At 41.1% G+C, this 25,478-nt stretch overlaps 2 protein-coding genes across 2 annotated transcripts in view; one reads left to right on the top strand and one right to left on the bottom strand.

Moving 5' to 3' along the window:
* LOC117341426 overlaps window positions 1-25,478 on the top strand; it is a 61,294-nt gene continuing 35,816 nt past the window's right edge. The window contains exon 1 of the mRNA XM_033903273.1: window positions 1-95. Coding sequence (XP_033759164.1) covers window positions 2-95 — 94 coding nt within the window. The 5' untranslated portion in view covers window position 1. The remainder of the gene's footprint in view (window positions 96-25,478) is intronic.
* On the bottom strand, window positions 15,610-20,284 carry LOC117341428 (the record flags this gene model as incomplete). The annotated part of the gene is given in 1 exon segment (XM_033903277.1): window positions 15,610-20,284. A coding segment is annotated over 1 exon segment (906 nt). The 3' UTR covers window positions 15,610-19,265.

Below are 25,478 nucleotides of genomic sequence, written 5' to 3'. Positions count from 1 at the left end.
TATGTACCAACAGAAAAAACTATTATTTGTATCCCAAAGTGACACAACATTTCTCTGGATTATCTTACTACTTCTGACAGTCGCATCGTCTTCAGGTACGTATCTACTATTTCCTTACCTCTCTACCGTTAATTAACTTATCCTACAGATATTTTATATCATGTATTTAATCTTTGACAGAGTAATGTAAATAAGCAGAGACTATGTAATGGCATTTTAGGTATATTTAAGCATTGAACGGCTGAATGCCAACTGAAAGCCGTCCAATGCTTATATTTAACATCTGCGATTTTTTAATTGTCGTGCGATTTTTTTTTGATTTTTTTTTAAATTTTCAAATTCAAATTTCAGTTGGCAGTTCATAAGCTGGTGAACTCGCAACTGAATTGGTAGGGTTATATAGTGGCAGTGCCATACAATGGTAAATATTGCTTGATAAACAACACCACCTGGTTAGATTCGAGATTTACTCAACTATGTGGACAAACAGACTCTTTTAGGAAAAACACAAGTAACCCTACCAAGCTAACCATCGGAACCCGCCCGATATTACAGATACAATGAGATACGTGTATTACACTTCGATCTAACACGTATCATAGTACTATACATGCTTTAGACAATGAAAGATGCATTTATCTTTGTTAACTATCTTACTTTATTTGATGCAACTACAATCTAACAGTGTTTAATAAGTGTAACCCACATACTTAAGTGTTGTTCAGAGTCATGTTTAAATAGAAAACGCATGCAGCGTTTGTCCGTGACGCTAATATATCTCATCCATAAAGTCATATCATTTCGAAATATGATACAACGTATAGTTTAAGTCTGAACTCAATATAAATCAGTGCCCCGATGACAAGATAAAGAATCAAAGAATTTTAAAAACAGTGTAAAAAGTGACACTTGTACAAACTTATAAGATATGAATATTTGAAATATCTTATTAAGAGTGAGTCTAACATTTAGGTCAAGCCCATCTGTGTAGTCAGGTAAATTTTGGAGTTTAACATGTACCACTGACCACTCAGGCATCAAATTCCACCAAACCTTCTACACTGATGTACCACTGACCACTCAGACATCAAATTCCACCAAACCTTATACACTGATGTACCACTGACCACTTGGACATCAAATTCCACCAAAAATTATAAACTGATGTACCACTGACCACTCGGACATCAAATTCCACCAAACCTTATATACTGATGTACCACTGACCACTTGGACATCAAATTCCACCAAAAATTCTAAACTGATGTACCACTGACCACTCAGACATCAAATTCCACCAAACCTTCTACACGGGTGTACCACTGACCATTCGGACATCAAATTCCATCAAACCTTCTACGCTGATGTACCACTGACCACTCGGACATCAAATTCCATCAAACCTTCTACACTGATGTACCACTGACCACTCGGACATCAAATTCCATCAAACCTTCTACGCTGATGTACCACTGACCACTCGGACATCAAATTCCATCAAACCTTATATACTGATGTACCACTGACCACTCAGACATCAAATTCCATCAAACCTTCTACGCTGATGTACCACTGACCACTTGGACATCAAATCCCACCAAACCTTCTACACTGATGTACCACTGACCACTCGGACATCAAATTCCACCAAACCTTATACACTGATGTACCACTGACCACTCGGACATCAAAGTCCACCAAACCTTTTACACTGATGTACCACTGACCACTCAGACATCAATTTCCACCAAACTTTCTACACGGGTGTACCACTGACCACTCGGACATCAAATTCCACCAAACCTTCTACACTGGTGTACCACTGACCACTCGGACATCAAATTCCACCAAACCTTCTACACTGGTGTACCGCTGACCACTCAGACATCAAATTCCTCCAAACCTTCTACACGGGTGTACCACTGACCACTCGGACATCAAATTCCACCAAACCTTCTACACTGGTGTACCACTGACCACTCGGACATCAAATTCCACCAAACCTTCTACACTGGTGTACCGCTGACCCCTCGGACATCAAATTGCACCAAAGCTTCTACACTGATGTACCACTGACCACTCAGACATCAAATTCAATCAAATCTTCTACACTGATGTAACACTGACCACTCGGACATCAAATTCCACCAAACCTACTCTGATGTAACACTGACCACTCAGACATCAAATTCCACCAAACCTTTTACACTGATGTACCACTGACCACTCGGACATCAAATTCCATCAAACCTTCTACACCGATGTACCACTGACCACTCAGACATTAAATTCCATCAAACCTTCTACATTGATGTACCACTGACCACTCGGACATCAAATTCCAACAAACCTTCTACACTGATGTACCACTGACCACTCGGACATCAAATTCCACCAAACCTTCTACATTGATGTACCACTGACCACTCGGACATCAAATTCCAACAAACCTTCTACACTGATGTACCACTGACCACTCGGACATCAAATTCCAACAAACCTTCTACACTGATGTACCACTGACCACTCGGACATCAAATTCCACCAAATCTTCTACACTGATGTACTCTGACCCCACGGACATCAAATTCCACCAAACTTTCTATATTGATATACCACTGACCACTCGGACAGCAAAGTCCACCAATCCTTCTACACTGATGTACCCCTGACCCCACGGACATTAAATTCCACCAAACCTTTTACACTGATGTACCACTGGCCACTCGGACATCAAATTCCACCAAACCTTCTACTCTGATGTACCACTGACCACTCGGACATCAAATTCGACCAAACCTTCTACACTGATGTACCACTGACCACTTGGACATACAATTCCACCACACCTTCTACACTGATGTACCCCTGACGACTCGGACATCAAATTCCATCATTTGACAACACTGACACCCGTAAACATATCACAGCATGTATCGAGTGATGTAGATGTGTCATTTTTGTTGTGATGATAAACCCCAATTATAGATATTTTGCCTCAATTACTTATGTTATGGTTACATGTAATGCTGGTAAATGAGTTACGAATATGAAAACAACTTTGATATTAGTATTACGCATCAATGTGTTTACAAACAAAACGTATCGGCTAAAGATTTAGTACCGACATAAGACAAATACAGAGACTTTATTGTGGTTTGATGAGGTAATATTTAGTTTTGATGTCTGTGAGTATCCAGAAAAACTTCCCAGAAGCAATGCAAATTCCTCGTTCAACTCAACCGACTCGGCCTCATTCGATTTCATTATTCTTTCCAGCTAGTTCCCGGCATGCTCGTATTTGATAGTCATCGTCGGTCATTGATTTCGAACTTCAGGTCGAGGGAAATTTTCAAAAACTTTTATCTTTAAGAATTTTTGGTCATCATCGAACATCGAGTGTTGTTTGACGGTAAAGTTTATAACCTTTCCCGTTTACTTTTGTTTTTATAGCATGAACTCATTTTAGCGAGGAATGTCCCTTTAAATATGACCATGCTACAGGTGCATGTAACATATGTCATTAGTATCACGACTTTACTAATTTCATCAGGAGGTACAGCATAGTTAATGATACCGCTGTAGGGCAAAACGCATGGAACACGTTTGATAAATTGCATTTAGCATCGTCATGACTGTACGATTGTTTGTCATATAATTAATATTGATGAAGATTTAATCAAAACCTCTTATTTCTTTATCGGAAAGATGACATTCGACATTGTCATACTTTATGTTTCTCTATTGAGACAATTGCGCGAAGTCATATATCAATTACCAAATGTAACTCTGAAGTGACAAATACGGTAAATATACTGACTCAACTCCGTTCGTACAGCCGTGTTTCAAGTGGCATAACGAGCTGTTGAAGGACAATAGGAAATGGACTCTTGTTATTATAATTGTATCAGGAAGGTCTTCACGGAAACACTCTGATTTGGTCATTTATCAAACAAACAAACATCGTTAAACCAAACAGAGACAATATATCTAAAAATAGCAACATTTTCCGAGGTGGTTATGATGATAGAGTTGACTAATGTGATTAGTGATATCATTTTTAAAAATGTAAACAAATGTCATTTAAAAGAACAAAACAAAAAGTATGGTAAATATGCAAATACACAAATCAATACCTACATAAGTAGATACATAGATAAATCAAAATACTCTACCATCATGTAACTGTTAGGTACAATTTTAGTGCTGTGCAACATATAATATGTAATATCGAATTGGTCCAACACACTATATAACACTGCCAGAAACTTTATTTACACATTGTTTCATAAGGGCATTAAGACTTTAATCATTTGAGTGTGCTGATGAGTTTAGTCGCGACAGGCAATCTTGTCTCTAAAATAAACGTGGTGTTGCATTTTAACTCAAATGTTTGCTCGTGCCATTTCATCATCAGCCAGGTCTTTCCATCGTTTATAGTTTCGATACATGTCCTTGAACCTACTCCGGATGGTGGGTCAGCAGGAGTGAACAGTTACAATATATGTCCTTGAACCTTCCCCGGATGGTGGGTCAGTAGGAGTGAACAGTTACAACATATGTCCTTGAACCTTCTCAGGATAGTGGGTCAGTAGGAGTGAACAGTTACAATATATGTCCTTGAACCTTCTCCGGATGGTGGGTCAGTAGGAGTGAACAGTTACAACATATGTCCTTGAACCTTTTCCGGATGGTGGGTCAGTAGGAGTGAACAGTTACAATATATGTCCTTGAACCTTTTCCGGATGGTGGGACAGTAGGAGTGAACAGTTACAATATATGTCCTTGAACCTACTCCGGATGGTTGGTCAGCAGGAGTGAACAGTTACAATACATGTCCTTGAACCTTCTCCGGATGGTTGGTCAGCAGGAGTGAACAGTTACAATACATGTCCTTGAGCCTTCTCCGGATGATGGGTCAGCTGGAGTGAACAGTAACAATACATGTCCTTGAACCTACACCGGATGGTGGGTCAGTAGGAGTGAACAGTTACAATACATGTCCTTGAACCTGCTCCGGATAGTGGGTCAGTAGGAGTGATCAGTTACAATACATGTCCTTGAACCTACTCCGGATGGTGGGTCAATAGGAGTGAACAGTTACAATACATGTCCTTGAACCTACTCCGGATGGTGGGTCAGTAGGAGTGAACAGTTACAATACACGTCCTTGAACCTTCTCCGGATGGTGGGTCAGTAGGAGTGAACAGTTACAATACATGCCCTTGAACCTTTTCCGGATAGTGGGTCAGTAGGAGTGAACAGTTACAATACATGCCCTTGAACCTTTTCCGGATAGTGGGTCAGTAGGAGTGAACAGTTACAATACATGCCCTTGAACCTTTTCCGGATGGTGGGTCAGTAGGAGTGAACAGTTACAATACATGTCCTTGAACCTTTTCCGGATGGTGGGTCAGTAGGAGTGAACAGTTACAATACATGCCCTTGAACCTTCTCCGGATGGTGGGTCAGTAGGAGTGAACAGTTACAATACATGCCCTTGAACCTTTCCGGATGGTGGGTCAGTAGGAGTGAACAGTTACAGTATATGTCCTTGAACCTTCTCCGGATGGTGGGTCAGTAGGAGTGAACAGTTACAATACATGTCCTTGAACCTTTTTCGGATGGTGGGTCAGTAGGAGTGAACAGTTACAATGCATATCCTTGAACCTTCTCCGGATGGTGGGTCAACTGGAGTGAACAGTTACAATACATGTCCTTGAACCTTCTCCGGATGGTGGGTCAGTAGGAGTGAACAGTTACAATACATGTCCTTGAACCTTCCCCGGATGGTGGGTCAGTAGGAGTGAACAGTTACAATACACGTCCTTGAACTTGCTCCGGATGGTGGGTCAGTAAGAGTGAACAGTTACAATACATGTCCTTGAAACCTTCACCGGATGGTGGGTGAGTTGCTGTGAACAGTTACAATACATGTCCTTGAACCTTTTCCGGATGGTGGGTCAGTAGGAGTGAACAGTTACAATACATGTCCTTGAACCTTTTCCGGATGGTGGGTCAGTAGGAGTGAACAGTTACAATACATGCCCTTGAACCTTCTCCGGATGGTGGGTCAGTAGGAGTGAACAGTTACAATACATGCCCTTGAACCTTTTCCGGATGGTGGGTCAGTAGGAGTGAACAGTTACAGTATATGTCCTTGAACCTTCTCCGGATGGTGGGTCAGTAGGAGTGAACAGTTACAATACATGTCCTTGAACCTTTTCGGATGGTGGGTCAGTAGGAGTGAACAGTTACAATGCATATCCTTGAACCTTCTCCGGATGGTGGGTCAACTGGAGTGAACAGTTACAATACATGTCCTTGAACCTTCTCCGGATGGTGGGTCATTAGGAGTGAACAGTTACAATACATGTCCTTGAACCTTCCCCGGATGGTGGGTCAGTAGGAGTGAACAGTTACAATACACGTCCTTGAACTTGCTCCGGATGGTGGGTCAGTAAGAGTGAACAGTTACAATACATGTCCTTGAACCTTCACCGGATGGTGGGTGAGTTGCTGTGAACAGTTACAATACATGTCCTTGAACCTTTTCCGGATGGTGGGTCAGTAGGAGTGAACAGTTACAATACATGTCCTTGAACCTTTTCCGGATGGTGGGTCAGTAGGAGTGAACAGTTACAATATATGTCCTTGAACCTTCCCCGGATGGTGGGTCAGTAGGAGTGAACAGTTACAATACATGTTCTTGAACCTTCTCCGGATAGTGGGTCAGTAGGAGTGAACAGTTACAATATATGTCCTTGAACCTTCTCCGGATGGTGGGTCAGTAGGAGTGAACAGTTACAACATATGTCCTTGAACCTACTCCGGATGGTTGGTCAGCAGGAGTGAACAGTTACAACATATGTTCTTGAACCTTCTCCGGATGGTGGGTCAGTAGGAGTGAACAGTTACAATACATGTCCTTGAACCTACTCCGGATGGTTGGTCAGCAGGAGTGAACAGTTACAATACATGTCCTTGAACCTTCTCCGGATGGTTGGTCAGCAGGAGTGAACAGTTACAATACATGTCCTTGAACCTTCTCCGGATGATGGGTCAGCTGGAGTGAACAGTAACAATACATGTCCTTGAACCTACTCCGGATGGTGGGTCAGTAGGAGTGAACAGTTACAATACATGTCCTTGAACCTGCTCCGGACGGTGGGTCAGTAGGAGTGAACAGTTACAATACATGTCCTTGAACCTACTCCGGATGGTGGGTCAGTAGGAGTGAACAGTTACAATACATGTCCTTGAACCTTCCCCGGATGGTGGGTCAGTAGGAGTGAACAGTTACAATACACGTCCTTGAACCTTCTCCGGATGGTGGGTCTGTAGGAGTGAACAGTTACAATACATGCCCTTGAACCTTTTCCGGATAGTGGGTCAGTAGGAGTGAACAGTTACAATACATGCCCTTGAACCTTTTCCGGATAGTGGGTCAGTAGGAGTGAACAGTTACAATACATGCCCTTGAACCTTCTCCGGATGGTGGGTCAGTTGGAGTGAACAGTTACAATACATGCCCTTGAACCTTTTCCGGATGGTGGGTCAGTAGGAGTGAACAGTTACAGTATATGTCCTTGAACCTTCTCCGGATGGTGGGTCAGTAGGAGTGAACAGTTACAATACATGTCCTTGAACCTTTTTCGGATGGTGGGTCAGTAGGAGTGAACAGTTACAATACATGTCCTTGAACCTACTCCGGATGGTGGGTCAGTAGGAGTGAACAGTTACAATACACGTCCTTGAACCTTCTCCGGATGGTGGGTCAGTAGGAGTGAACAGTTACAATACATGCCCTTGAACCTTTTCCGGATAGTGGGTCAGTAGGAGTGAACAGTTACAATACATGCCCTTGAACCTTTTCCGGATAGTGGGTCAGTAGGAGTGAACAGTTACAATACATGCCCTTGAACCTTTTCCGGATGGTGGGTCAGTAGGAGTGAACAGTTACAATACATGTCCTTGAACCTTTTCCGGATGGTGGGTCAGTAGGAGTGAACAGTTACAATACATGTCCTTGAACCTTCTCCGGATGGTGGGTCAGTAGGAGTGAACAGTTACAATACATGTCCTTGAACCTTTTTCGGATGGTGGGTCAGTAGGAGTGAACAGTTACAATGCATATCCTTGAACCTTCTCCGGATGGTGGGTCAACTGGAGTGAACAGTTACAATACATGTCCTTGAACCTTCTCCGGATGGTGGGTCATTAGGAGTGAACAGTTACAATACATGTCCTTGAACCTTCCCCGGATGGTGGGTCAGTAGGAGTGAACAGTTACAATACACGTCCTTGAACTTGCTCCGGATGGTGGGTCAGTAAGAGTGAACAGTTACAATACATGTCCTTGAACCTTCACCGGATGGTGGGTGAGTTGCTGTGAACAGTTACAATACATGTCCTTGAACCTTTTCCGGATGGTGGGTCAGTAGGAGCGAACAGTTACAATACATGTCCTTGAACCTTTTCCGGATGGTGGGTCAGTAGGAGTGAACAGTTACAATACATGCCCTTGAACCTTCTCCGGATGGTGGGTCAGTAGGAGTGAACAGTTACAATACATGCCCTTGAACCTTTTCCGGATGGTGGGTCAGTAGGAGTGAACAGTTACAGTATATGTCCTTGAACCTTCTCCGGATGGTGGGTCAGTAGGAGTGAACAGTTACAATACATGTCCTTGAACCTTTTCCGGATGGTGGGTCAGTAGGAGTGAACAGTTACAATGCATATCCTTGAACCTTCTCCGGATGGTGGGTCAACTGGAGTGAACAGTTACAATACATGTCCTTGAACCTTCTCCGGATGGTGGGTCATTAGGAGTGAACAGTTACAATACATGTCCTTGAACCTTCCCCGGATGGTGGGTCAGTAGGAGTGAACAGTTACAATACACGTCCTTGAACTTGCTCCGGATGGTGGGTCAGTAAGAGTGAACAGTTACAATACACGTCCTTGAACCTTCACCGGATGGTGGGTGAGTTGCTGTGAACAGTTACAATACATGTCCTTGAACCTTTTCCGGATGGTGGGTCAGTAGGAGTGAACAGTTACAATACATGTCCTTGAACCTTTTCCGGATGGTGGGTCAGTAGGAGTGAACAGTTACAATATATGTCCTTGAACCTTCCCCGGATGGTGGGTCAGTAGGAGTGAACAGTTACAATACATGTCATTGAACCTTCTCCAGATAGTGGGTCAGTAGGAGTGAACAGTTACAATATATGTCCTTGAACCTTCTCCGGATGGTGGGTCAGTAGGAGTGAACAGTTACAACATATGTCCTTGAACCTACTCCGGAAGGTGGGTCAGCAGGAGTGAATAGTTACAACATATGTTCTTGAACCTTCTCCGGATGGTGGGTCAGTAGGAGTGAACAGTTACAATACATGTCCTTGAACCTACTCCGGATGGTTGGTCAGCAGGAGTGAACAGTTACAATACATGTCCTTGAACCTTCTCCGGATGGTTGGTCAGCAGGAGTGAACAGTTACAATACATGTCCTTGAACCTTCTCCGGATGATGGGTCAGCTGGAGTGAACAGTAACAATACATGTCCTTGAACCTACTCCGGATGGTGGGTCAGTAGGAGTGAACAGTTACAATACATGTCCTTGAACCTGCTCCGGATAGTGGGTCAGTAGGAGTGATCAGTTACAATACATGTCCTTGAACCTACTCCGGATGGTGGGTCAGTAGGAGTGAACAGTTACAATACATGTCCTTGAACCTACTCCGGATGGTGGGTCAGTAGGAGTGAACAGTTACAATACACGTCCTTGAACCTTCTCCGGATGGTGGGTCTGTAGGAGTGAACAGTTACAATACATGCCCTTGAACCTTTTCCGGATAGTGGGTCAGTAGGAGTGAACAGTTACAATACATGCCCTTGAACCTTTTCCGGATAGTGGGTCAGTAGGAGTGAACAGTTACAATACATGCCCTTGAACCTTTTCCGGATGGTGGGTCAGTAGGAGTGAACAGTTACAATACATGTCCTTGAACCTTTTCCGGATGGTGGGTCAGTAGGAGTGAACAGTTACAATACATGCCCTTGAACCTTCTCCGGATGGTGGGTCAGTTGGAGTGAACAGTTACAATACATGCCCTTGAACCTTTTCCGGATGGAGGGTCAGTAGGAGTGAACAGTTACAGTATATGTCCTTGAACCTTCTCCGGATGGTGGGTCAGTAGGAGTGAACAGTTACAATACATGTCCTTGAACCTTTTTCGGATGGTGGGTCAGTAGGAGTGAACAGTTACAATACATGTCCTTGAACCTTCTCCGGATGGTGGGTCAGTAGGAGTGAACAGTTACAATACATGTCCTTGAACCTACTCCGGATGGTGGGTCAGTAGGAGTGAACAGTTACAATACATGTCCTTGAACCTTCTCCGGATGGTGGGTCAGTAGGAGTGAACAGTTACAATACATGCCCTTGAACCTTTTCCGGATAGTGGGTCAGTAGGAGTGAACAGTTACAATACATGCCCTTGAACCTTTTCAGGATAGTGGGTCAGTAGGAGTGAACAGTTACAATACATGCCCTTGAACCTTTTCCGGATGGTGGGTCAGTAGGAGTGAACAGTTACAATACATGTCCTTGAACCTTTTCCGGATGGTGGGTCAGTAGGAGTGAACAGTTACAATACATGCCCTTGAACCTTTTCCGGATGGTGGGTCAGTTGGAGTGAACAGTTACAATACATGCCCTTGAACCTTTTCCGGATGGTGGGTCAGTAGGAGTGAACAGTTACAGTATATGTCCTTGAACCTTCTCCGGATGGTGGGTCAGTAGGAGTGAACAGTTACAATACATGTCCTTGAACCTTCTCCGGATGGTGGGTCAGTAGGAGTGAACAGTTACAATACATGTCCTTGAACCTACTCCGGATGGTGGGTCAGTAGGAGTGAACAGTTACAATACACGTCCTTGGACCTTCTCCGGATGGTGGGTCTGTAGGAGTGAACAGTTACAATACATGCCCTTGAACCTTTTCCGGATAGTGGGTCAGTAGGAGTGAACAGTTACAATACATGCCCTTGAACCTTTTCCGGATAGTGGGTCAGTAGGAGTGAACAGTTACAATACATGCCCTTGAACCTTTTCTGGATGGTGGGTCAGTAGGAGTGAACAGTTACAATACATGTCCTTGAACCTTTTCCGGATGGTGGGTCAGTAGGAGTGAACAGTTACAATACATGCCCTTGAACCTTCTCCGGATGGTGGGTCAGTAGGAGTGAACAGTTACAATACATGCCCTTGAACCTTTTCCGGATGGTGGGTCAGTAGGAGTGAACAGTTACAGTATATGTCCTTGAACCTTCTCCGGATGGTGGGTCAGTAGGAGTGAACAGTTACAATACATGTCCTTGAACCTTTTTCGGATGGTGGGTCAGTAGGAGTGAACAGTTACAATACATGTCCTTGAACCTTCTCCGGATGGTGGGTCAACTGGAGTGAACAGTTACAATACATGTCCTTGAACCTTCTCCGGATGGTGGGTCATTAGGAGTGAACAGTTACAATACATGTCCTTGAACCTTCCCCGGATGGTGGGTCAGTAGGAGCGAACAGTTACAATACGTGTCTTTAAAACTACTCCGGATGGTGGGTCAGTAGGAGTGAACAGTTACAATACATGTCCTTGAACCTTCACCGGATGGTGGGTCAGTTGCTGTGAACAGTTACAATACATGTCCTTGAACCTTTTCCGGATGGTGGGTCAGTAGGAGTGAACAGTTACAATACATGTCCTTGAACCTTTTCCGGATGGTGGGTCAGTAGGAGTGAACAGTTACAATATATGTCCTTGAACCTTCTCCGGATGGTGGGTCAACTGGAGTGAACAGTTACAATACATGTCCTTGAACCTTCTCCGGATGGTGGGTCAGTAGGAGTGAACAGTTACAATACATGTCCTTGAACCTTTTCCGGATGGTGGGTCAGTAGGAGTGAACAGTTACAATATATGTCCTTGAACCTTCTCCGGAAGGTGGGTCAACTGGAGTGAACAGTTACAATACATGTCCTTGAACCTTCTCCGGATGGTGGGTCAACTGGAGTGAACAGTTACAATACATGACTTTGAACCTTTTCCGGATGGTGGGTCAGTAGGAGTGAACAGTTACAATATATGTCCTTGAACCTTCTCCGGATAGTGGTTCAGTAGGAGTGATCAGTTACAATACATGTCCTTGAACCTTTTCCGGATGGTGGGTCAGTAGGAGTGAACAGTTACAATATATGTCCTTGAACCTTCTCCGGAAGGTGGGTCAACTGGAGTGAACAGTTACAATACATGTCCTTGAACCTTCTCCGGATGGTGGGTCAACTGGAGTGAACAGTTACAATACATGTCCTTGAACCTTCTCCGGATGGTGGGTCAACTGGAGTGAACAGTTACAATACATGTCCTTGAACCTTCTCCGGATGGTGGGTCATTAGGAGTGAACAGTTACAATACATGTCCTTGAACCTTCCCCGGATGGTGGGTCAGTAGGAGTGAACAGTTACAATACGTGTCCTTTACATTGATTTTTGTTTAATCGTGGTTAATGTCAAATATGGAGGAAAATGAATAAGCATGTGACAGTGATGGAGCTTTGTTTTTGTTGACATCTTGACTCACGATTCCTAGTCGCGCACTCTCAGCTATCGGGTTAGTTTGAGCTCATATGAATGCGGATAGGTAATTACCTTCTGATTTTTAACAGACTAATTGTATTTCCCCCCATTTTTAGGTAATCTGATCCAAAGGGTCAGGATGACCTTTAACCATCTTGCTTCGTCTGTCGTCGTCCGCCGTGCGCCGTCCTTAAACTTTTCACATTTCAAACTTCTTCGCAAGTTCCACTAGTAGGATTAAGCTGAATGTTGTATTAAATGGCCCCGAGATTATCGCAAACAAGTGTTGTTTTTTTGTTGGATCGGTCTGAAATACAAGATGGCCACCATGGTCGCCATCTTGAAAAACACATTTTAAACTTCTTCTCCAGTTCCATTGGTGCGATTGAACTGACAATTGGTGAGGATTTTAAGGAAGGGGAGCCAACAAATTGTTGTTATTTTTCGGTCTCATAAAAACTTTGACATGACAGCCACAACGGCCATTTTGTAACATGACTTCTTCTCTAGTTCCAACAGTGGGATACAGCACTAACTTACCTGAAATGACCCTGAGATGGTCCTGACCATGTGTTGTTATTTTTCGGATCGGTCTGAAATCCAAGATTATCGTCATGGCCGCCTTGGCAGCCATATTGAAAAACATATTTTTAACTTCTTCTCCAGTTCCACTGGTGCCATTAAACATACAAATGGTGCTTTAGGGGAGCCATTAAAGCGGTTTTTTTGTCGGCCTCGTCAAAACTTTGACATGGCAGCCACGGGGGCCATTTTGCATCATGGTTGCACAATCATGGTTTTCCTGAACCTATTTCAAACACCTCAGGTTACACCAGTATAATTCAGCTCTAGCTTACCTGAAATGATCCTGAGATGGTCCTGACCAAGTGTTGTTTATATTCTGCTCGGTCTAAAATCAACAATGGCCGCCATGACCATTACAGGGTCACTTTACTTGCTACTGAGTTTGTATACTACAATAGTACAATGGAGTCAGATGACCGTTAATGCCATTGGGCCTTTTGTTTCTCTTTAGATCAAATTGTTCAATTCAAACGACGGAAGATTTATCGATTTTTGTTAACGGGTTGCAAAAAACTGCTTACCTCGATTGCTGTTTGTAAAAATCACGTGGTGCTCATGATCGGGTATACGTAATCACGAGTCCGTACGTCGCTACATTCTGTAAATATAGATATAGGTATAATGTATAGTTGTAGTGTGTTAACACAGACATGTGTGGAAGATAATACTCACCGACCCTCCTTTATATACTGATTTCCAGTAGGAGAATATCACTGGATTGTTTTTAGCTGTATTGAGTTTTACAATGTATTAGATCGATGTGCTATCAGTTTCGTTTTCTTGAACGAGAGTTGACACAACTTCATAGTCTCAAAGACCGTCGTGAAATGAGTCTATGCTATTAAAAACGAAAGTAAACGGGAATCTTATATTTTTCTGAACTACTAAAAGTTATAAACTTTAACGTTATACAACACTCTAAATCCGAAGATAGCCCACAGTTTTTGAAAATAAAAGTTTTTGAAAAGGTGACTTCGACCCGAAGCTAGAGAATTAATCGCCGCCAACGAATATTAATACGAGGAAATAAGGACAGGAGATAGAGAAAATCTTATCAATAATGTCAACTAGTTGGAAAGGTGGAGGAGAGTGAAGGAGGCCGTGTCAGTCAAGTCGTGTTGGAAATCGGGTTTGGAAAGTTCTGCATGATAAAGCGATTGTTGTCGCAACAGGTACGTCATGAAATTCTGCTAATGAAGCTAATGCTGTCACCCCGGAGTCCGCGTCGGCGTCCCACCCCAAAACTTAAAAGTTTTTGGAGTAAGTTTTTGGAAAGCTTGTAAGTCCAAAAGTATACACCTCGTGCCCTTCTTAATTTGTTTATACATTCATTAGAGGTCTAGGAATGATTTTATGGCAAAATAATGCAGAAAGAAATGGATTTTTTTCGCATTTTTCCATTTTGTGGACTTAACTTTTTTGGCACAAAAACTCACTTTAAACTTTTTGGAGTAATCTTTTGGAAAGCTTGGAAGACCAAAAGTATACACCTATCACCCTTCTAATTTGGTTTATACATTTATTAGGTATCCAGGATTGATGCAGTTGCAAATAATGCAGAAAAAAATTGGCATTTTGGCATTTTACCATTTTGTGGACTTTGACAAAAAAACTCACTTTAAAGATTTTGGGGGTTAGTTTTGAAAAGCTTGTAAGTCCACACCCTTCTTAGTTGGTTTATACATCCATTAGAGGTCTAGGAACGTATCATGTGACATACAATTTCAAAATGACATGCTTATACAGTACATACAAGAAAAATGAATACATAGTGTGATTGCTGCCGGCGGTGATCTTTCGCAATCATGGATTGCACTTGTATATATATACTGTGTATTTGTCTTATCTTTAGCCATTTCCTTCATTTACATTCATGTACGTGTACCTCCGTTTGTAAACAACTTTGCGCCCTTTGGTGCTCATATTTATGCGACTTTGTACACATGTAATGTTTAGGTGTAATATATATATATATATTTACTCATTAACTTGCTATGTATGTTACCTAAGCATACGTAATTTGTGTAAAACTGGCTATAATTTATAATCACAACAAAAACAGTACACCTACATCTTTGGTTAAGATATGCCATGTGGTTTTTACCGATTTGGTGATTTTTATACCGAACTGATAGTGTCACGTGATATCTAAATGAAGCTTTTCTAGTTCGGATGTAGAGTGACAGACAGAGTTTCGCGGATTTTCTGAACAAACATGATATTTATTCCGTCACAGTTTATCATGAATATGTGTGTAAGCTATTTTTTTTTCATCTTATACATTAATGACATGTGGCGTTTTAACGAAGGAATGCCCATTTGAAGATAAATGTACATGCATATTACATATATAACATCAATTATTAAAGACTAGAACACCAAATAGACATTTCAGGTCATGGCTTTATTTTCGATTTGCCCTCATCGATGAGTGCTTGGCAAAATCGACAACATTAATAATACAAACAATACAACATTTGAAATTAGTGTATAGGATAACCATCATACACAGAGACTTAAGTGAAACAGAAAAGTTGTTAATTGATCATACTATTATTAATTAATTCATCAGAAATTGATAATTACTTGAAATGTATTTGTCACAAATATATGTCTGATAATCAAGAAAACAGCATTATCTATAAATGCCTATTAATTTTTCAATCAATTAAATGCACTATCGATAAGTGCCAACCAGCAAATAAACTGCACTATCGATAAGTGCCAACCAGCAAATAATAAACTGCACTATCGATAAGTGCCAACCAGCAAATAATAAACTGCACTATCGATAAGTGCCGACAAGCCAATAGTTGATTGCACTATCGATAAGTGCCAACCAGCAAATAATTAATTGCACTATCGATAAGTGCCACTAAGCAAATAGTAATTTCTTAAACACAAATTGATAATGTTCCAGTACTATGCACCATCACTAAGTGCCAGTAGAAATCAATAGCTGTGATAACTGCAAAAAGACACTATCGATAGTGTCAAATAATCCAGATTTGACGTGGTTCCGAATGTCCTGATATATTGAACATGTTACACATACCTTACCTTGTAAACAATACAAATTGGGCTCAGGATCACCAACGAGCCAATTAACCATGAAGAAACTTTAGCAGATACCAATAGTCTATGAATTCACATTGTCTGCTTACTATACCTTCCCAAAGCACCAGGAATTACCACAATTGAGCTTGGTAAGTTACGAATGATTGTTCAGGTTTCCAATGTGGAATGTCATTTACACGTAACTGAATGCAATGCTGTTGCCCAGATGTTGATGCACCAAGTAATGTAGCCGAAATATCAATCAGGCAATTTCTGAAACACAAAACAAAACCAAGAGCAGTATCTGACAAAATAACGACCTAAATATATAGGGTTGGGTGGGTGGGATGTCGCTCATCTAGTAAGTCGCCATGACAGAAGTGACTAATATGCCACTCAACCGGAGTTATAGAATCCGGAAAATACCGGTACAAAAAATTCCGGAAATAATTTGTAGAGAAATTAAATGTACTTTGCTTTAATAAATTATTTTATTGGTGAACAATAAAATGTCTTATTAAAGACTAGAACACCAAATAGACATTTCAGGTCATGGCTTTATTTTCGATTTGCCCTCATCGATGAGTGCTTGGCAAAATCGACAACATTAATAATACAAACAATACAACATTTGAAATTAGTGTATAGGATAACCATCATACACAGAGACTTAAGTGAAACAGAAAAGTTGTTAATTGATCATACTATTATTAATTAATTCATCAGAAATTGATAATTACTTGAAATGTATTTGTCACAAATATATGTCTGATAATCAAGAAAACAGCATTATCTATAAATGCCTATTAATTTTTCAATCAATTAAATGCACTATCGATAAGTGCCAACCAGCAAATAAACTGCACTATCGATAAGTGCCAACCAGCAAATAATAAACTGCACTATCGATAAGTGCCAACCAGCAAATAATAAACTGCACTATCGATAAGTGCCGACAAGCCAATAGTTGATTGCACTATCGATAAGTGCCAACCAGCAAATAATTAATTGCACTATCGATAAGTGCCACTAAGCAAATAGTAATTTCTTAAACACAAATTGATAATGTTCCAGTACTATGCACCATCACTAAGTGCCAGTAGAAATCAATAGCTGTGATAACTGCAAAAAGACACTATCGATAGTGTCAAATAATCCAGATTTGACGTGGTTCCGCCAAAGGGAACTGTAGCGGTTAAGCTTTAACTGCTACAGTGACCACCGCCACACCAAAAAGGGGGGTGGCAGGTCCACGTCAAAAGCCATGCCTGTATTGAAAGTTGTTTAGGGATATGCCCCCCCTCCCCAGTAATAGAACTGTTCTAATGCCCCTTGTATTGTATTTAAGAATAATTCATTGCCAACTTCACTTAGGTGAACACCATCTTCAAGATACAAATCGTTGTCCAGTTTCAGGTCTGGGTACTTAATATATCCACCCCCCAGCCTATGTAACAGAAAACTAGCAGCCTCCCTGTTCATCCGTATTCTCACTTGATTTGATGCAGAAATGTCAGCTTCTTCCCCCCAATGAAATCTTGGTAATATCTGAGACCAAATCAATATTGTATGGGGCAGAAATTTAGCCAGATCCACAAGAATATCCTTAACAAAGGAGCACAGCTCCAATACAGAACTGCCTTGCCCAATGCTATTGCCCCCACAGTGAATGATTAGCATATCAGGTTGACCTTTCAAGTGCACATTTTCAACTATTACCTGTATAAGCCGGTCTAGTTTTAAACCGCCAATGCCTACCCACTCTATGTTCATCCCAATTCGTTCCATAGCTAACATGGTACCCCCAGGCCTATTTAGGGCATGCTCCTCCGCTCTGCGTATTATGGAAGATCCTACTATCCTCACATTGCAGCCATATACAAATCTGTTATCAAAACCTATCGAACAAAAGATTAACAGGACAAAGAGACCATATTATAAACTATATAATTCCTGATACAAGAGAAGCTAGCCAGTAATTAATGACAGTCAACTAATACATGGTGTATAGCGATTATTAACGAGTTATTTGCCCTTGAAATATACTGTCATTTATGCCGCTATGTGCCCTGAATGGAATAACCCGTGCAACACTTAAGCCAACTGTGGCATAACAATACTTTTTGTTCTTACATATTTGGTGAAACATGACGATCGCCATCTACCAGCCTGCATTATAGTCTCTGAATCCATTCCTAATTGAGCACAACGTGACGCACCACCTATCCTGAATGAATGTGTTTTGTAGTGGTTTGTATCAACATTGTTGAAAGCCAGTGCCTTACGGAAAACAGAGCTAAATTGATATCGTGTTAATGGTGCAGCATCCAAATGACAAAACAAAAGACCTTCAAGTTTGGGACGAACCTGTAAATAAGCCTGTAATGCACGCAGTGGGCATACTGCTATGTTTTTTGCCTTGCTTATAACTAGTTGCACAGAGTTGCCAGATTGATCAGTCTTGGAAAAACGTATTCTAAGCATGATTTTTTCATGTGACAACTGCACATCCTGAATATGTATAGCTCTGTCTGTATTTCTTCCATTGACAGTTAACTCACCTACTCTCAATAAACCCCAAAATGCCAGAAAATATGCTGCTGTGAACATCTTCGCCTCGTATATTGATTTACATACCCTTATTAAAGTTGTTGGCAATTTAACTAACATTTCAACTGACACAGGGGCACGACTATCCCGCCGAAATTTTTCTCGTCTAAACCCCTCTAACAATTTTTGAACAATAAATGTGTTAGTTGGATCTGTACCAGAATGAGTCTTAGCATAGAAGCTTATCCCACCCAAGTATGTTCTGACTGTTGAATAAGCAACTCCCTTCTTAAACATAAATAGAATAAAATTAACAATATGGGAAGTAGGGGGAGGCCAAATTGCTGGGAGCTTTGTTTGTGACCTGAACTGCTCAAAGGATAATCTTGCGTTTCTATAAGTAGACTTGGTATTATCAGCTACCGAACTATCTATCAATCTGTGGAATTCTGCATGAAAATTGTCCAGAACGCCTGTGGAATGACACAAGCCTGTTGGGATGAATCCTGGGCCAATTCCCGAAAACGCTGAAACTGCAAACGAGAGAGTGCATCTGCCTTAGCATTACTAACCCCTGGTACGTGCATTGCTTTGAACTGGACATTATGGTACATACACTCTAATAGCAAGGGTCTGATAAGGGACATAACTCTGCAGGATCGAGAAGATTTTTTATTTAAAATTTCCACCAGGGCCATGTTATCACAATGAAAAATAACTTTCTTGTTCTGGAATTCCTGGCCCCACACAAGAAGAGCAAGAAATATTGGAATCAGTTCAAGATAAGTAATATCCCTAAAAACCTCAGCCGAGAAGTCAAATTCTGACCACTTCACTACCAACCATTGTTTCTGAAAGAGTGCCCCACAACCTAATGCACTGTTGCCTGAACTGTCTGTGTACAGCTCACAACTCACGTTTGACAACCATTCCTTATCTGGGAAATAACAAACACCATTAAAAGAATGGAAAAACTTGTGTAATGTCCTAAGATCTTCCTTCAAGTTTACACCGAGACGAATGTAATGGTACGCCTTTTTGACACCCGACATGGATTCGTATATCCGTCTACAGAAAGCACGAGCACTAGGTATAGCCCTGGCACAAAATGCAACTTTACCTGCAAAGGACTGTAGGTCTGCCAACTTAATTTTTGACTTACCAAGCACTTGAGTAATTAAGGAACACAGCTCTTCTACTTTCTTTAAAGGAACCCTAACCACCATTTCCACTGTGTCTATTTCCAAACCTAGAAACACTAGACATGTTGTAGGACCTTCAGTTTTATCATCAGATATAGGGACACCCAAATTTGCACAAACCTTATCGAAAGTATCCATTAAACAAGCACATTCAGCCGAATTACCAACAGACCCCAGGAGAAAATCATCTAAATAATGTTCAATATTTGACGTTTTAGCTTGTTGACAAACATGCCACTCTAGGAAAGAAGCAAATTTTTCGAAAAGTGCACAGGATATGCTACAACCAAATGGCAAACACTTGTCTATGTAATAATTCCCACTAACTTTGTATCCTAACAAACAATAGTCACCAGGATGAATAGGGAGTAACCGAAATGCCGATTTTATATCTTTTTTACCCAGTAAAGCCCCTTTTCCTAGTTTTTGCACCATTTCCAAAGCCTTATCAAATGAAGTGTACTTAACTGATATTTTAGATTGATCTATAAAGTCATTGACACTGTTTCCTGCTGGGTATGACAAGTGAGTAATCATTCGCATGTCACCACTTTTTTTAGGAACTAGCCCCAAAGGTGATATTCTAAGGTTGCTAATGGGGAGCTTAGGGTAAGGGCCCGCAACTCTACCTAACTCTATTTCCTCCTCAAGTTTTTGTACTAGTTGAACTGGACTGTCCAAAGCAGACTTGAGATTTTGGGTTTCGATATGCTGTCTGGGGCCTAGATAATTCAAGCGAAAGCCATTATGAAAACCTGCTGCTAATTCATCAGCTATAGCTTGGTCTGGAAAATTGTGAAGCGCCTGTACCAGATTGGACACCCTAATTGGGGAATTGCCTAACTCCCATATTTTGCTGGTTGAATGTTCTGGGCCGCATTTGGTAACTGCCGGGGGAACGAAAGCGAAAATTATTCTGGTTGGCGCCCCGTAACATATGAGGATTATGGCTCTGACGGGGACGGAAGTTCTGGGATGGACCTGCCTTATTACTAGCCCAACATCTAACTGCTGCGTGATTCCCAGAGCAACGTATGCATGTGTGAGAGTAAGAGCACTGTGTACGATGACAAACACCCTCGTAATTGAAAGCATAGCATTTGCTTGAAGGTGCGGGACTGGATGTATTACTAGTAGACCTAGCCGTGCTAGAGGCAACCGACACAAACATTTGCCACAACTCATGATCAATGCTGGACCAAGTTCTTAGTGGGTTACGAACCTGGCGTAGTCTGAATTGTACATCATAATTTTTCCACCCAAAGCCATTGAAGTTTTTGGCAGCAAATCGCACGGTGCTCATATACTTAATCAACTCCTGGGCCCTTTCTGGCCATTTAACCAAATAGATACTAGTGTATATCAAAAATGCATTGGTCCATTCTTCAATATTATTGACCTTGGATTTTGCCTGGGCTACCCTCAATTGTAATGATCCATTAATGAATACTACATTTTGTCTCATACCTAGCTCAGGGTCTAAATCTAATAGTACCCCTAGGTCCAAATATTCATTTTTCCAAATTTTTTCCTTAACAGAAGCATGTACATGATCCCCTAACTGATCACTGACACTGGGAACCATTGGTGGTGGGGGGATATCTAATAATTGGTTCATACCAAAGTTAGCTGAATCCTGTTCTAGCCCCTGGTGGTCCTCCTCTGGGACCTCTTCTGGTTCCTGGTGTATGTCTTCCGGTTCCTGTTGGACCTCCTCCGGTTCACGAGGCAAAGCGTCCCTGGTAGGTGGCCTTGACCTTCTCCTCAACCTTGTATTGCCTCTCGAGGCCCTTCGTCCACGCTCCTTAGGCATGTTATAGGTAAATGGAATCTAAATCCTCGTTGAAATTCAAAAATATCCATATTAGAATCTGATATAAATCATATATTATATACTATGTCTATATGTGATCGTATGTAATTTACTTGTGTCTTGATAAGGGGGCAGATTGCCTCGAAAATTCGACAATTTACTTGTCTGTACTGTCGTTATTACTACTTGACACATATTAGTATATACATATGTATAGAGAATATAACAATCCCTTAAATGACCAGGAGATGAATCAGTTTATCTAGCGTGTTTGATTTCTGCATTAATTCGAACTTGAGCATTCTGTTTTGTTGTTGTTTATTGTTTACGGCACGTGCTCTACTTGGCTAACCGAACCTTTCTAGCAAACATTATCAGGAAATTGGAACAGTATTAGTGTTTTGTTATAATTCTGACCATGAATAAGTTACAGTTTTGTTTATTTAGTTTAATTTCATATAACAGTACAACACATGTACGAGTGCGGTGTAAATGTTTCCCTTCTAAATAAACTTGATAAGATTATTTCAATATTCCAGATTAAATCTAAAACCGATGTGCTGAAACCTACATGTAGCCTATGACATCATCAATAGGCCTAAACCACTTTTCGCATATTGGAAATTTGGCGTGACCCCGTATAGGACACATTTTAAACCGTGGTGTATTAATCATAACATCAACCCACGACATTTAAATGCCATTCCGAATATGCACACATGTTCTTACTCGTTTCGACCACATCCTTTGTCTTTGAACCAAAATACATATCTAGAATGATATATAGGCTAATCAGCTATTACAAATTGAAATGATACTACCTTACCACACTGTATACAATACCGATTACTTGGATTGAATTTGCCGATCTCGTTGATGTCGCTCATCTAGTAAGTCGCCATGACAGAAGTGACTAATATGCCACTCAACCGGAGTTATAGAATCCGGAAAATACCGGTACAAAAAATTCCGGAAATAATTTGTAGAGAAATTAAATGTACTTTGCTTTAATAAATTATTTTATTGGTGAACAATAAAATGTCTTATTTCAGCAATTTGGATATTCTATATGTCTTCAGATCCTGTAAGTCTATCCGGGTCGTCTGAGTACGCTGTCCCTGGGACTGAGTTTACACTGACGTGTGATGTACCAGAGGAGGCCCTTTATGTCCAGTTTTACCGCCGTCCTGACGTCACTACTACAGTAGGTAGTGTACAAGTATATCGTGCCCAATGTTACAATACCAAAGCCAGCCCCACCGTCCCCTGTACACCGGATGTCTGTTCCTGTGTAACGTCTGGAGTATCCCGTGGTACAGTGTTCCGGTGGATCATACAGCCACAGACGGGAGACCATGGATCTGTGTGGTACTGTATACGTTCCAACTATAACCTACCTAATCTACCTACTGGAACAGTGATGACTATACACTCAACGTGGCAGGTGGGTGTTATACATGTATGTTTAATAAACCGTGGCACCTTCTTATTGTCATTGCATAACATAATGACATATCATAGTATTAAAACATTCAATATAATTCGATAAGAATACATTGTTTTTGAATATGTATAGAGTTATATACATTCTATAACTGATAAGAAAAACACGTCATACATTTTCACAAATAAATCATTAACAAGAAAGTAACATGCTAACTGTTTCATATTGGTAAAACAATGAATAAAAAATATTAAATATAGAGCTCTCGCTGTTTGGGGCACAATTTATTTTTCAGTTAATCTAAATATTGCAGCGTACGTATCGTAGAGTATCGTAGAGGATCAGACATTTTAAGAATAACTTTAATTATATTGCCGTACGCATTATATACCATTTTGATTTCTTTTCTTTATAAACCGTTTTTATCCAATATTTTTGCTGAATAATTATAGTATAAAAGCTGAAAAAAGCTCTGCAAGGATATTTGATATAAAATGTGTTTGGCCAAACAGATTGTGAAAACGGTTGATTTTGACTTTCATAGTCAAAAGGGTCAAACGTGGATAATATGTAATATATATATGTATACATGTATATATGTTAGGAGCCGGACAAAATGTTCGCCAACAGAAAATATATGTGTAATATTTTTTAATGTGAAGAACCTGACATACATACGTTTGTTGATTGTGGTAGAGTTTGATTCGAAAATAACCCTTTACAGACGGCCCCGGTACCTCTATAGCTCTGTCCCCACCCGACACTACCTACACCAGGACAGAGGGGGACACGTTACCGGACATCACCTGTACAGCGGACTGTAGACCTGGCTGTACCTTTGTCTGGACACGACCGGACAACACCAACTTTACTGTCTCACCTGTGTTGTCACTGGGACAACTGGACAGATCAGAACACGGGACGTACAGGTGTACTGCTAGGAATGTTGTCGGGGAGTCGACTATAATAACTAGTGTTACTGTACAGTGTAAGTAACTAGGAATGTTGTCTGGGAGTCGACTAAAATAACTAGTGTTACTGTACAGTGTAAGTAACTGGGAATGTTGTCGGGGAGTCGACTATAATAACCAGTGTTACTGTACAGTGTAAGTAACTAGGAATGTTGTCGGGGAGTCGACTATAATAACAATGTTACTGTACAGTGTAAGTAACTGGGAATGTTGTCGGGGAGTCGACTATAATAACTAGTGTTACTGTATAGTGTAAGTAACTGGGAATGTTGTCGGGGAGTCGACTATAATAACCAGTGTTACTGTATAGTGTAAGTAACTGGGAATGTTGTCGGGGAGTCGACTATAATAACCAGTGTTACTGTACAGTGTCAGTAACTAGGAATGTTGTCGGGGAGTCGACTATATAACCAGTGTTACTGTACAGTGTAAGTAACTAGGAATGTTGTCGGGGAGTCGACTATAATAACTAGTGTCACTGTACAGTGTAAGTAACTGGGAATGTTGTCGGGGAGTCGACTGTAATAACCAGTGTTACTGTTCAGTGTAAGTAACTGGGAATGTTGTCGGGGAGTCGACTATAAGAACTAGTGTTATTGTACAGTGTAAGTAACTGGGAATGTTGTCGGGGAGTCGACTATAATAACTAGTGTCACTGTACAGTGTAAGTAACTGGGAATGTTGTCGGGGAGTCGACTGTAATAACCAGTGTTACTGTACAGTGTAAGTAACTAGTAATGTTGTCGGGGAGTCGACTATAATAACCAGTAATACAGTTAGCAAATGGGTAATGAGGGCGATAGTAATTTTGTCAGCTCCGAAGCAACCGTTGTTGATGAGGGGCTGACAAAATTATTATTGCCCGAATTACCCCATTTGATAACTGTTTTATTATACCTTTACATTTTTTTTCTCTATAGAGATTTTGTGCTGGTATGAGAATCTGCTATATAGTCCTCCAATAACTTGACAGACGTTTGTATGACCCTTTTAGTGTTCTGGCTATCTCTGTCCGTTAATAAGGACTCGATCTCTACGTCTGTGGCGTTTTAAAAACGCGTGTGTTGATCCGTGTTTGACAGTTTCGAGTGAGAAAACAAAATGTTAGGCTACCGTTTGCAACAGTAAAAAATCTGTGTCAATTAAGCGCTTACATTTCGTTGTGTCTTTCAAACGTTCTGACGACGTTGCAGCAGCGGTGTGACAGTTCGCCGTGT

Source organism: Pecten maximus, chromosome 13 (assembly GCF_902652985.1).
Source record: "Pecten maximus chromosome 13, xPecMax1.1, whole genome shotgun sequence".
Lineage (NCBI taxonomy): Eukaryota > Metazoa > Mollusca > Bivalvia > Pectinida > Pectinidae > Pecten > Pecten maximus.
This window is presented reverse-complemented; position numbering and strand designations above follow the sequence as displayed.